Source organism: Mugil cephalus, chromosome 17, assembly GCF_022458985.1.
Source record: "Mugil cephalus isolate CIBA_MC_2020 chromosome 17, CIBA_Mcephalus_1.1, whole genome shotgun sequence".
Classification (NCBI taxonomy): domain Eukaryota; kingdom Metazoa; phylum Chordata; class Actinopteri; order Mugiliformes; family Mugilidae; genus Mugil; species Mugil cephalus.
Genome location: NC_061786.1, coordinates 16,821,490 through 16,834,088, shown reverse-complemented (window position 1 = coordinate 16,834,088; position 12,599 = coordinate 16,821,490). Strand labels below are relative to the sequence as shown.

Here is a 12,599-nt window from a genome sequence, read left to right as displayed (position 1 = left end):
CTTTCAACAACTATAAACAGAGCAGGTAAGAGAACACTCTTCCACGCGGGGCTGAGACGTCACTGTCTGAAACTCGCTGGCACAGTGCGTTTCCTAGTGGGACAGGCGGCTATGGTGCTCGGCTATTTTTCCTCAGGAAGTTTTCATTTTAGACATGCATCATTTTCGTCAAGGCAGATAAACTGGAAATGATATCATCAATGGACGATACGAATGTCTGGAAAAGTCACACGCAGACACAAACAATAGCCATTTTAAGCACTTATAATATACATAAGCTCGGTTATGAGGTTTATTATGTCTGAGGGTGAACGCAAGTGGAATAATAATGACATCATGCCCTTTTATTTGACAGAGGGACGTGTGGGACATGTACGCACGCGTTATTTTTAACATATTTGGGATTAACTTACTCTTTTGATTTTACAGGAAAAAAATAGGCATCAAAGCACACAAACTGTAAAAGCTTTCAGCTGAATTGTCGACTGCAATGCAGACATTAGCCAACCTCCTTTGAGCTGCAGAGCGGTTTTAATTGGTCGGACTTAAAGACGGGTTCGAAAAAAGTTCTTAAAACAACCGCCTCAGGTTACAAGCGGCAACGGCACCGTCCCGAAGCCCTACTCTAAATTAAGCCTTTCTGAGAAAAATGTATTTGTGTCCTCTACCCCAGCTTGTTTAGAGCCATCTGGCTCGGTGTAAACACAGGCCGCGAGACTTTCCACCATATTTCGCTCAACCAGCTATTTCCATTTACATCAAAGCGATCCCGAGCGTAGAAGTGCACACTCCGGCAGAAAGCTGGTCAAAGAAAAACCGCCGCAGCAGAGCTTCTGTAGCGACGCGGCGATGCCAGCCAGAGCGAAATCTGCATGGTTCATCCAACCGAGACCAGCGCCAGACTGAGACAGACGGAGGGAGACGAAGAAAGGGAAAAGAAGAAGAAGAAGACAGAGGCTGTGGGAAACATAGTGCATCACATTTTAATTCATCACTTGGTTTCTATCGCTTCTTAGTATCTCCAGCTTTAAGAAAAGGAAACACAAATCGTCTGAACTGATGCAAGGTACTGGTGAAATACTATACTGTATGTGCATACGGTCCAAAAGTTTCCCAGGAGAACACTGAATTGTGGTCATTGTGGTCAGTGGTCATAATGTTATGCCTGGTCAGTGTAAGATGCCTCATGAAGTATAGAAACTGTCTAAAAACTTTTTTTTTTCTCTTCTAAGTATACATTATGGCTCCTGTTTCAGGCAGATTCACATAACCTCATCTCCATGACAACAGCAAAAAGCTTGTGGCTCGTAGTGAACAAACAAAGACCAGCCTTTATTCAGAAAGCTTCTCCCCACACATGCCCCACTTAATTTACCTGATGAAAAGCAACGTGACATAATTAAAAGGGTTGTGATGATGTGGCTTCACTGCAGCATCCAGTTACTTATGCAGGGCGAGTACCTGCCTGATAAAAGGCATCTGCCAAAAACACTCTGTGAATCCTCCATCTAAGCCACCCCGAGCAGCAATAATGTAAGTGGAACCTCTTTAATGACAGCAGGTTTGATTGATTTTTTTTTTTCCCAGAGGGGCACGACGACACGGGACGAATGAAGGATGATATATAAGGAATAAAGATGCAACCCCACCAGGGACAGAGAGGAGCATTCAGACAAGAGAAAGAAAGGGTGACGATGAACAAAGTGCTCACATCTGCCGGCAAAACAAAAAAAAAAAAAAAAAAACAGACCTCGGCGTGATTCAACAATTGTCCAGATGACACACAGGCTAAGAAACATGTGCACACAGCTGGGGCAGACATTACACCACCGAGGTCACACAGCCAGTGTCCAAGATAACCACTGTTTGTCAGGAAAACCCTAGGGGTTCGGCGGAGGTACTGCAGGGGGGTCGCAAAATGTTTGGTTTGACATTTTTGATGTATTTTTTTTAATTTTCCCCCACAAATTTAAATTTCTTTAAACACACATTAACATGAATCCAATATATTTTAGTAAAGGGATAAGGGATAGCCTAATATAGAATGCAAAATGATGATAATAATAATGTATAATTATAAATGGCTTAATATAGAACACATATAATAGGTAAGGGGTCCCTACTTCCATTAGCTTGAGGGTCCTTGGCCTGAAAAAAGTTGATGGCCTCTGCTATAATATAATCATGACAACCTCCACATCAGAGGTCAAGAGCAGTTGCAGAAGTGTGTTCTTAAGAAACAATTTTCTAGTGCACCAGGAAACTGGAACACAAAGCGAAAACAGATGTTAGGTCCACACAAAGCAGAGGTTTTAGCTGGTTTAGACCTTGTGCCACTGACTCAACACGGCAAATCTGCTGATAAGGGGTCAGTCTAGTGACCCCTACTAAGGCCAATGGTGGCCTCTTGATATGATGCATCTACAGTACACCTAACCAGAGGTGGGTAGAGGAGCCTAAAATTGTACTTAAGCAAAGTTTGTTACATATTCTGCAAGAAGCCAGAAACTTGTTCTTGCTCCTAGAGCTGCGAGAACAAGAAAAAGGTTTGTCCTGGCTTTTACGAAACTTAAGTGCCTACGTATCACCCATTAAACATCGTGGGGGACGCAGGAGGGTGGCACTTTTCTTATTATTTATGGATGTCGACCAGTCATTTTCACCACCGTGTCTGTCTGATCACACTGTTCATTCAGCGTGCACCCACACGCAGTGTGAAAATCTCTACCCAGGAGAGATCAGTGGTCACACTGCGAATATTAGCATCTGGGAGCTCACAGTGCGGCCGCTAGCATTTATGCTTTTCCGCATTGGCCACTTCCAAGTTCTGGCCAATCGAAGAATAGCTGCCGGACACCACACGAGAAAAAATGCCCTGCGTGGTTTGAAACTCCAAACATAAAAAGTAGCCGTTCAATAGAAATACTCAAGTAATGCGTAATTTCTACTACTGCGCAGGGCTACACAAGGACCGTACGCACGTGAGACATTTATGCTTGTGTGTTTGTTAGTCTGGCTTGCTCTCTAACAACACCTCCCAAACATTAGACGCGCGCCGTCTTTTCTGCCAGTTCATTTTTGTTTGTACTTCCTACCTCACATTCCACTTGCGAGGTCTGCACAGGGTCTGCGCTAACACAGGAGTAAAAAATGAATAAAAAGGTATTGGTGGGGGAAAAAAAAACTACTCAAGTACAGAGTAACTGAAGGCGATTCATTTTTTTTTAGAGATGGTGTAATCAGAGACGAATTAGGCAAAAATTTGTAAATCTGACTTTTTCCCAACATAAAGAGTAGAATAAATGATAAAAAAAAAGGTAATGGCTTGAGTGTAACCTGAGCAGAGTAAAAGTAGCATTTCTTCTTCACAAATCTACTCGAGTGAAAGCAAAAAGTACGGTGCCACAAAACTACCTTAGAAGCACAGTTAATGTGACTTGTTATTACCCACCTCTGCATTTCTCTTCCAGGTTTTCATTGTCAAAATGTTTATTTTCTGAACAGGTTCACCCTCATTTAATGTACTGAGACACTGATAAACTGGCGACCACCAATATTAACTTGAGCCACAAAGTAATTGCAGAAGAGGTTTAGCCCCATGATGTCACATCCTCCCTAGCAGGGCACAGCGTCCTGCTCTGCACCCACTGGCCTCATCATCCCTCATAAAAGTCCAACAAAGACCAAACAACACAGTAAACCCACACAGCCTTGTAAAACACACATAGACACACACATGCGCACAAACTCATATTAACACACTCGCATTCCAGAGCAGGGTGCTCTAACACACCCTCCAGAGTCTTGTCCTTTGATGTGAGTGTGGGAAAGCTCAGGGGAATGGTCTTAGTGGGGGTGGGGGGGAGGTATTCGTGGGGGGAGGGCTGAAAGAGGGGGAGGGGGATGAGGAGGAAGGTTGGGACGGTGAGAGACCGGGGAGAGTGCGAGGAGGGGGTCGGGGGGTGAAGCTGACCCCCGGAGCACAGAGAGGTCAGCCTGTTTGAGCAGGGGATGGAGACATGCAGACATTCACACACAGACACACAAAGAGAACATGCTAATTAGCGGACGATTTGAGATCAGGATTCACAGCTGGAGGAAACAAAAAGACGCAAACAGGGAGGAAGAAAGCGGCAGATAAGAGCAGATCAAAGCTTATCATCGAGATAACAAAGATAGGTTTCCTTCAAGCGCATTCAGCGGCAAGCATTCGCTTTTTGGAACGTGATCCTGCGCCCGTGGCTCTGAGGTTGTGGAATTTGTTGAGCTTAATGCAGGTCCATATAAACTTTCAGTCCAAATGAAAGAACGCAGTTCAGGCCGGTAGCCGTTAGCAGCGGTGTGGCTAATGAGCGGCACTTAACATCAATCCAGTTAATACAATAGCCTCTTTTCTGCTCCAGGTTTGCATGAAGGCGCAGGCAGATGAATGAGAGGAAAACACGGGAAAGGGAGGGAGGAAGAAACGATGAGAGGGAGGCAGAGAGTGAGCAGGGGCGGAGGAAGGCTGAAGGTGAATATGAAAGACTCCCTTCTGGCCGCTAAGCTGACGTCTCCAGGCTGCTTCAGGAGTGTACGTGTGTGTGTGTGTGTAGGTGCACGCACGGTTGCATGCACACTCGCCATGGTGCCTCTGCAGCAGCAGCAGCAGCGGCGGCGGTGGCTAAACAGAGGTTACTTTATATAAAATCGGGTTCCTGGCCGTGCCCTGAGGTCTCTGTAATCTCGCTCTCCCGTCATACACACATGGCAGGCGCACACAAGTACACAAGCGTGCGCAAACACGGCCGCTCTGAGGTCCCAGTAATCACGTCGGGTCTGTCTAAAGAGCGACTCAGTTCGCCTTCAACACACACACACACACACACACACACACACACACTGCCACGCTCCACCTCTCATTAAACCCGGTGACCTCCTCGAGAGAGAGAGAGCAGGAGTTTGTGTGTGGCCCTTAATAATATCTGCATTCAAATGCGAGCCCTACCTCTGCCCTACACAATTAACCGTCTCTGCCGCTGTAGTAAAACTCCAGCACAGAGAAAGCGCACGCGCTGCGAAAAGTCGGCATTTGGCCGCACAAACGAGTCAGAGCCACGTCGCTTTTTTTGCAAATCGGCGTCTTGATATTCAAAATATCCATGACACCATTATTTTATCTGTCCTTCGGCCATCTTTCCACAAGTCACTGATACTGTATCGCCAATATTATCTGTCAGCCGCTATCTGCTCATCCTTGCATCCGTCCATCTTATCATGCACCGTTTCTATCTGGCATTATCTGTCCGCCCGGGGCGATTCCTCTGATTTCAGGGAAAAATTGAATTACACAGCAGGCGGGGAAGAGGAGGCGGGCTGTAATTTGTTACAACACAAGAGTGCTGTGGTGGTGGGGGCTTCTTTTTTTTCCTTTTTTTTTTCCACTGAGGGTGGGGGAGTTGCAGCGTCTGAGCCAAAACGTCTCTCTCTCTCAAAGAAAACCTTCACTCAGAGACCAAAGAAAGAGCGAGAGAAGAAGAAGAAGAGACAGACAGAGGGAAAGAGAACGGGAAGAAAACAAAGACGTCCTTTCAAAAGTTCCTGAGGCACGGCTTACGCGTCTGACATCATCAAAGTGAGACACAATTCCAGAGGAGTTGGGGGGAAATCCCGTTCCGCTGCCACCTCCTTCCTCCTTGAAGAGCTTCTAAGTGGCTTACATTTCCAGCCTTTTCATGCACTGATATCAGATGTGGCCAGAGAGCGTGGCTTCGGCCGCCCGTTCTGCCCCGATCTGTCATTGAGCAGACTACGCTTTCAAGTAGCACTTTTTAATTTGGAGAGAACACCCTTAGATGCCACCGCCGCTCGCTTCGCTTTCCTCAGCCTCACTGTTGCATTACTGGCTGCTCCCTTCAAAGGCTGCAAATAAAGGAGTTTTCTGGGGGTTTCTGCACCGTTTCACTGACAATGCAGTTGAAGGAATGGACCAACACTGATAGGAAGATCCATTATGTTAGTGTGAGAGCTAGCTGCTCAATGTAGCATTCCCACGGCATCTCATTAGAAATCAACACCCAGGAGACCATTAGCGAGGGGAAATCTGGTAGGTCTTTGGATTAAAGAAAAAAAAAAGTTCTTTTAAAGTTGTGATTTTCTTTTTTAAACCTCTACACCTGCACGTGGATAATCTACAGGCCCCCATCGATCTTGGAAATACGCTTCCACGCAATTCATATTTCCCCACACAATAGAAAAAAAGTAGCATCTTCATAAGATGTTTGTATCTTTAAACGATTATGACGCTCTTTAAATGAACTAACATGAATTTAACCCGATGAAGTTCCATACCTTTTCCAGACCCTAATTCCCAGACTTCTCGGATTTTCTCGAATTTATGGAATTTGAGTAAATATTTGTGTTTCATGTAAATAAATTATGAAATAAATTAATTCTGAATATGTAAACTGTTACGCCACCAAATAATTCCCAGAAGATTAAAGCTAGGTAATGTGGCTCCTAACAAACCCAGATAAATTTAGTGCACATTTTTTTTTGTAAGTCATCCATCTACCATCATCTATGTAGCCTCACACAAAAATTTTAGCTGATAGATTGATCCTTTTTTCTTAGGTATTCATAATTTTATAGTTATTGTTTTATGAAACATTAATATTTTTCCATACACTTGTTTTCATTTTCCATACTTTTCCAGACCTGGGAGTTTATAAAGTCAAATTCCATACTTTTCCATACTTGCATAGGAACGCAGAAAGAAGGTAGCAAATTAGATTCCGAGAAACCAGCTATTGGTTTCCTCAGTTTAGGTTGTGTTTTTTTCCGATAAAAAGTGAACGCTTGTCAAATTATCTGTTGCATTTTAAGCCCAAAAGTCCAATATCAGCTTGCACAGCCAGCGTGTGATGACAGGAAATATTCTGTCTCATAGTGACACATTGCAGAGCCCCCAAGAGGCCACACACTAATACGAAAAGCATAATGATATAAGAGGGGACTGACCCTGGATGCATTGCAGTGAGCCGTCCTCTGCCCGGATGGTAAACGTCTCCCCTGGGTTCACCTGCACCAGGATCACCTGAACACAACACACACACACACACACACACACACACACACACACACACAAATCACACAGTTAGAAAGTACTACAGGGTAATTGATGGAAAACAGAATTAAAGACAACATTAAGGGAGAAAATGTCCTATATATATGTATATGTACAGCCACACACCACTCGCAGAGGTGACATAACACAGTCGGATCTCAGAGTAGGGCGGGCACAGAGTTCACACACATATGACTGAGGTGTTAGATAAGCTGATGGTAACCACTCTTGCGAGAAGGAAAATCACTACACAGGAACGCAGCTCACGCACAGGAGGGCATGTACCTCAACTGAGCACACGGGCAGGTGAGTGCACACGGCTGAAACTAAAACACATGACACCGTCTCCGCGATTTCTGAGCGTTTCTGCCGAATGCGCCCGAAGGGAGAACGCATGCACCTTACCGTCATATTCTCCGCATACAGATTGTTGAGAGTGTACACGTGGCTGTAGACATGAAACAGGTGACCCTCCATCGCGCACCCTCACACGTACTCAGGCACACACGCATGCACGCACACGAGCGCAGCCCCCCGCGTCTATGCTCCACAGGTGCGCCGTCGCAAAATCCTCAAATCCAACCTTCCTCCTGTAGCGTCTGCATCTTCTCCCATCTCAACACTAACCTGCTCCTCTCCCTCAGACACGCACACACACACACTCACACACACACACTTCCTGCTCCGTCTGCTGCTGCTGCTGCTGCGGCTGCTGTTGCCATGGGAACCTCAGCATAGTACAGGGCGACCCATGTTTTCAAGGGCTGAGAAAACCCCTATGTCAGACCATGTGGGTGGATGTCTGCGGAGTTTAAACTCACACTGCTTGAACAGCATTGCGTAAAGTAGTCACGGTTGTTTTGTTACTTTGTTATTATGGAATGACACATGATAAAATTTTCTGAATCAAACAAACTCGAATTATTACAAAGGCTGCGCCCTTCCTCTGCGTGCCAAATTTGATACAGTGTGAGAACCAAGCGCACATGAGCCATTTCATTTAATAAAGAGCCAACAGTGTGACAAGTAGAAGTGGAACTAAATGTTCTCTCACGGACTACATTGTTGCTTTTAACTATGTAGCCAACTCAAGGTTCCATACTGAAGTGATCACGACGCAGAAACGTGCCAGAACTGCTTATCCTTACAGGGTGTCGCAAAAGCTCCAAAAGCATTTGGAGCTTCATCTCATATTAATCCAAACGTGGCAACTGCCATGAATGTTTTGTTTGCCTCTGAAGCTCAACTCAGTGGTAACTTCTAGGTGCCACTTGCTTGATTTTCAAAAGAACTACCTTTCCTCAGCTACATTAGCCTTGCCATAGTGTATGGCCAGAAAGGACCACTCAGAAGAGGCATTTGCTTTAACAGCTAGTTGATGCCACGAATTTTACTGCAGTCTGTTATTTTTGTTGCTAGTCACCAGCAGCACCACCCCTGAGGGAAATAGTGTGTTCCTCACAATGCCCAAGGGACACGCACGGACTGAAGACCCTCTTCGAGTTGACAAAGATGCGTCCGAAAAGACAACCAGAGGCAGCAGCAGCCACACTGAGTTATCTATGTTTTAGCGTCTCTGGAACAAAGGAATAGCTACTACCTTCGATGAAGTAACAGTTTGTTTTGTACACAGACCTGGACGGCACGCCACGTTTAAAACGCCCACCTCCACGAGCTGGGCGGGTTTTATAAGGATTATGGGACAGAGCTCGAGGCGCATCCTGGTACGTGTGGGTTGGGCAATAACAGTTCCGCAAGGGTGATGGTGACAGTTATATGATTGATGTTACAGAGGATTTTAATTACTCCATCTTTGTTTGAATCAATTCTTTTTTGTCTAGACAGCTATAAATACTAAATAATGTACCTGCAGTGGAGAACAAGCAGACAGAGTGGTACCCATTATCCTCCTTTATCCTCCTGAGGCCTTGTGTCCTCATATTGGGACGTTAAATTTGAACTTTTTTCCTCATAACTAGATACTGGTTGGTGTGAAAAAACATAATAGCATCATTTCAGTGGATTAATTCTTTAGATGATCATATAACAAAAGTGAACAAGGTGCAAAACCTCATCAAATTTTACAGATGAAACTTGTTTATTTATGATTATTAACCTTTCTAGTTTAATATGACATGCGAATTCTATCAATAGTAACAAGCTGTAACTTTGCTCATTGACAAGTACTCAAATGAAGACGTTGGGACTCAGTGATTTCATTATAATACTGAGTGAAATAATCCCAGTGTCCACACATGAGGACATGATTTCTTCCAAAAACTACTTCCTGTTCAAAGACGATGATTATTATTTTTTTTATATATATATATATATATATATATATATATAGTTCTTAGTTCCTACTAATCCCAAATAAAGAGAAATGAAGAAATTAGAAATTTATGCCAAACTAACGCTTAGGTCTCATTAGGTGAAAATCATAGTTGACATTAGACAGTGCTGGAGTTGCTGAATTCCTCCTCAGTCGACTGAAATTCTAAAAATTATTTAAGCTTCAAATTGTGACTGAAGTTTTCTTCTCTCCTGCTACGTGGAATTTTGAGCTAGGGAACTTGCACCATTCTTCCAGAAATTCGATTTCTAGTTTTTCTTTGACCAAACCAAATCAACGTACACAGATCATTTAACAGGGCGAGTGTTGGATCATAAATGGTAAAAATAACTGGGACTTTTACATCTGGAACCACGCGGGCCAGAAAGACCTCCTCCCACTTTATATATCAACTACATTATTGCAATTTAACTTGCCAGCAAGAAGCAAGAAATACTGATATATAAATTAGAATTTAATTTATTCCCGAGATGTTCTAATAGTAAGGACTATAATTGGGGGTTTCACTTATTTTTTTAAAAGTTAAACAGTCAAACACATAGCTAGCTTTGATGTGAGAGCACTTAGGCACTTTGTGAGACGTTCCCCATTATTCATTTCATATTTTTACATAAATTATCGTAGAATGGCTTGTTGCCGCTCCTCAATCATTTGTGTGCATGTATTTAAATCCCCTCGCTCGCCCGCAACAGAGCAACAAGCGCAGATTAACACACATGTAAGCGTTCCTGCAAACAGACAGGAAAGCCAGTAGACGTGCAGACTCAACATAGTCGCTCTATGCGTGTGCCCACACAGACACTGAAATGGCAAGAGAAACAAACAAACACACAAACACAGAGACAGACCGAGAAACAAACAACAAACGTGGACACACACGCGCAGAGTCAAATCTATATAATCATTGGTCTAGATCCTTGATTCTACACTGGGAACCAAGTTTAAACAGCAGGGTGTTACAATAAAAAGATCTCCCTAACTGCTGTGTGCTACAGCCAAAACCCCCCCATAACTGTTACGTGCCGCAGCCAAAGCACTCCCACCATGCTTCCTCTGGGCTGCGATACACAAACATCATCATCGTCACCATCGCCATCCCTCATCTGCAAAAGCGCACGGTGTAAAAATGTATCTGCGACAACAGGATTAAACCCAAATCAATTAACCGTGGTGCTTTTAATTATACTGATCGCTTCCTTCCTTTCGCCTGCTATCGGGTGGGGTTTCGCACTTTGAAGTGGATCCAGCTGGCTCCGCCGCATCCAATAAGATCAGCTGACTGAAGTCGACTCCTTTTTCCGAAGTAAGCGAAATAAGCCTGAGATCCATTAATGGAGCCACTCAGCCAGTTATATGCTGCTCAAAAAAAAGTGTCTCCAGGACTGAACGCTGCATGTGACTTGCTTACAATATGCAGGTGTCTAGTTGTGTACCTGTTATATGACTAATGCTTTACTGTAACAGCTCGGCAGCTTTTACCTATGGCAACAAGCCACGAAGCTTGTGGTGAAATGGCAACAAAGAGAAGTGCCCGAGGGAGCGTTTGATGTGCGTGCATCTGGATAGTGTGTGTGTGTGTGTCAACACGGGAATGTTGAAAGGGGGCCGACGCGTTTGCAAGTGATGACAACTGAATAGATAATAGAGTGTGTGTGTTTGTGTGTCTGCGTGCTCGCGTGTGTTTACCTGTTGCGCTGCGTCACCATTAACCATGTGAGGCATCAGCGGGACCTCCCCGTTAAGGAGGGGGGGCGGAGCCAAGTCCAGTGGAATCTGGTCTGTCATCATCATTGTGACGTACATTCATGGAGAAATTGACTGAACTGCCCTACCTGGGAAAGTACAGAGGGAAAAAGAGAACGAAATTATTATTCACTGCTGCGCTCACATGCAGTGACAGAGAGGAGTATATTCCCTGTGGTAGTTCACAGGAATCAAACAGAATTCCAGCACATCAAAAAAAAAAAAGACCAACATGCTAATGATCGACAGGTTATTAAATTCAAAAGGATTTGTTTTTTGAAAAAACACCTAACAGACAGATACACAATTAGCATCGACTTTCAATCAAACGCAAAGCGAGAAAGTCAGTTTTCTTGTTTCCCAAAGAAACGATTAACTATTTTGCAATTACATATAAATACAGCCATGCTGCCATTATCCCGGCCTAGCGATGCGTTTCCATCAGCGTTTATCGTGCAATTTTCTCACCGACGGAGCAATTTTCCACTTCACGTGAGCGTAAAAAAAAAAAAAAAAAAAAAAAAACTTTTACTGCGCCGAGGGGCTTTTTTTTTTTTTTTTTTATTAAATTTGTCTGCTTCCATCGGGTTCACCGCTGTCACGTCAATTTGGATAAGAACTCGGATCAAAAACCCCGACGCGTCGCATAATAACCGAGGTGTTTGTGAAATATTAGAGCCGGGTCCGCGCTGGCATAACATGAAGCCGCAGGGCTTACTTAAACAAAAGGTGGCCAACCAGATCAATGAGACAAATGCGGAGATAAAAGGAGATATATAATCCAGATAACAAAAGATACCAAAAAGACATAAAGAAAAAGGATATTCCAGTGTTTCCTAAGATGTATCTTTTTTTTTTTTTTGTCTTTGAACGGGTTAGCTTTGGTGAAAATCCAACAAGTCGTGTCATGTCAGTATAAAAGAAATAACATTAAAGAGACAGGAAAACAGAGGAGACGTACTCAAATAGCCTTGTAAAATACACAAGGGATTATAAGGAATATCCTGTTTGGAGGATTAATTAAAAAAAGAAACACTGGATGAATACTCCAACAGGTGAATAGGGATGCCGAACTGCACCTGACGCTGGCTTTGAAAGCACAACACAGACAGAAGGCGAACCTCAGCAAGAATGGGAAGTGTTTCGAGGTCTTCTGGGGTCAACTGTGTCGGCGGCTCTTTGCAGGGAGATGGGGAGCTAAATCTGGAGCTGGTTTCGCTTGCTTGCATAATAATAGCAGTAAAAACCGAAAAAGCATACCTATGACAAGAAAAAAAAAATAAAATATATATATATATATATAAAAAACAACAACCCAGACCATTCATTTTAAGTGGAAAATGACATGGAATCACCTAATTAGCTATAGAGCTGCAGTTTACGTGCCCGCTATGGTGC

The 12,599-nt window shown here is 43.8% G+C and overlaps 1 protein-coding gene across 1 annotated transcript in view; it reads right to left on the bottom strand.

Annotated features, from left to right (window-relative positions):
- The window catches only part of fndc3ba (fibronectin type III domain containing 3Ba), a 95,467-nt gene that overhangs the window by 60,879 nt on the left and 21,989 nt on the right, over positions 1-12,599 (bottom strand). Inside the window, exons 2-3 of the mRNA XM_047611102.1 lie at positions 11,145-11,290; positions 7,000-7,075 (exon numbers count right to left, since the gene is read on the bottom strand). Of these exons, the coding sequence (XP_047467058.1) occupies positions 7,000-7,075; positions 11,145-11,261 (193 nt within the window). The 5' untranslated portion in view covers positions 11,262-11,290. The remainder of the gene's footprint in view (positions 1-6,999; positions 7,076-11,144; positions 11,291-12,599) is intronic.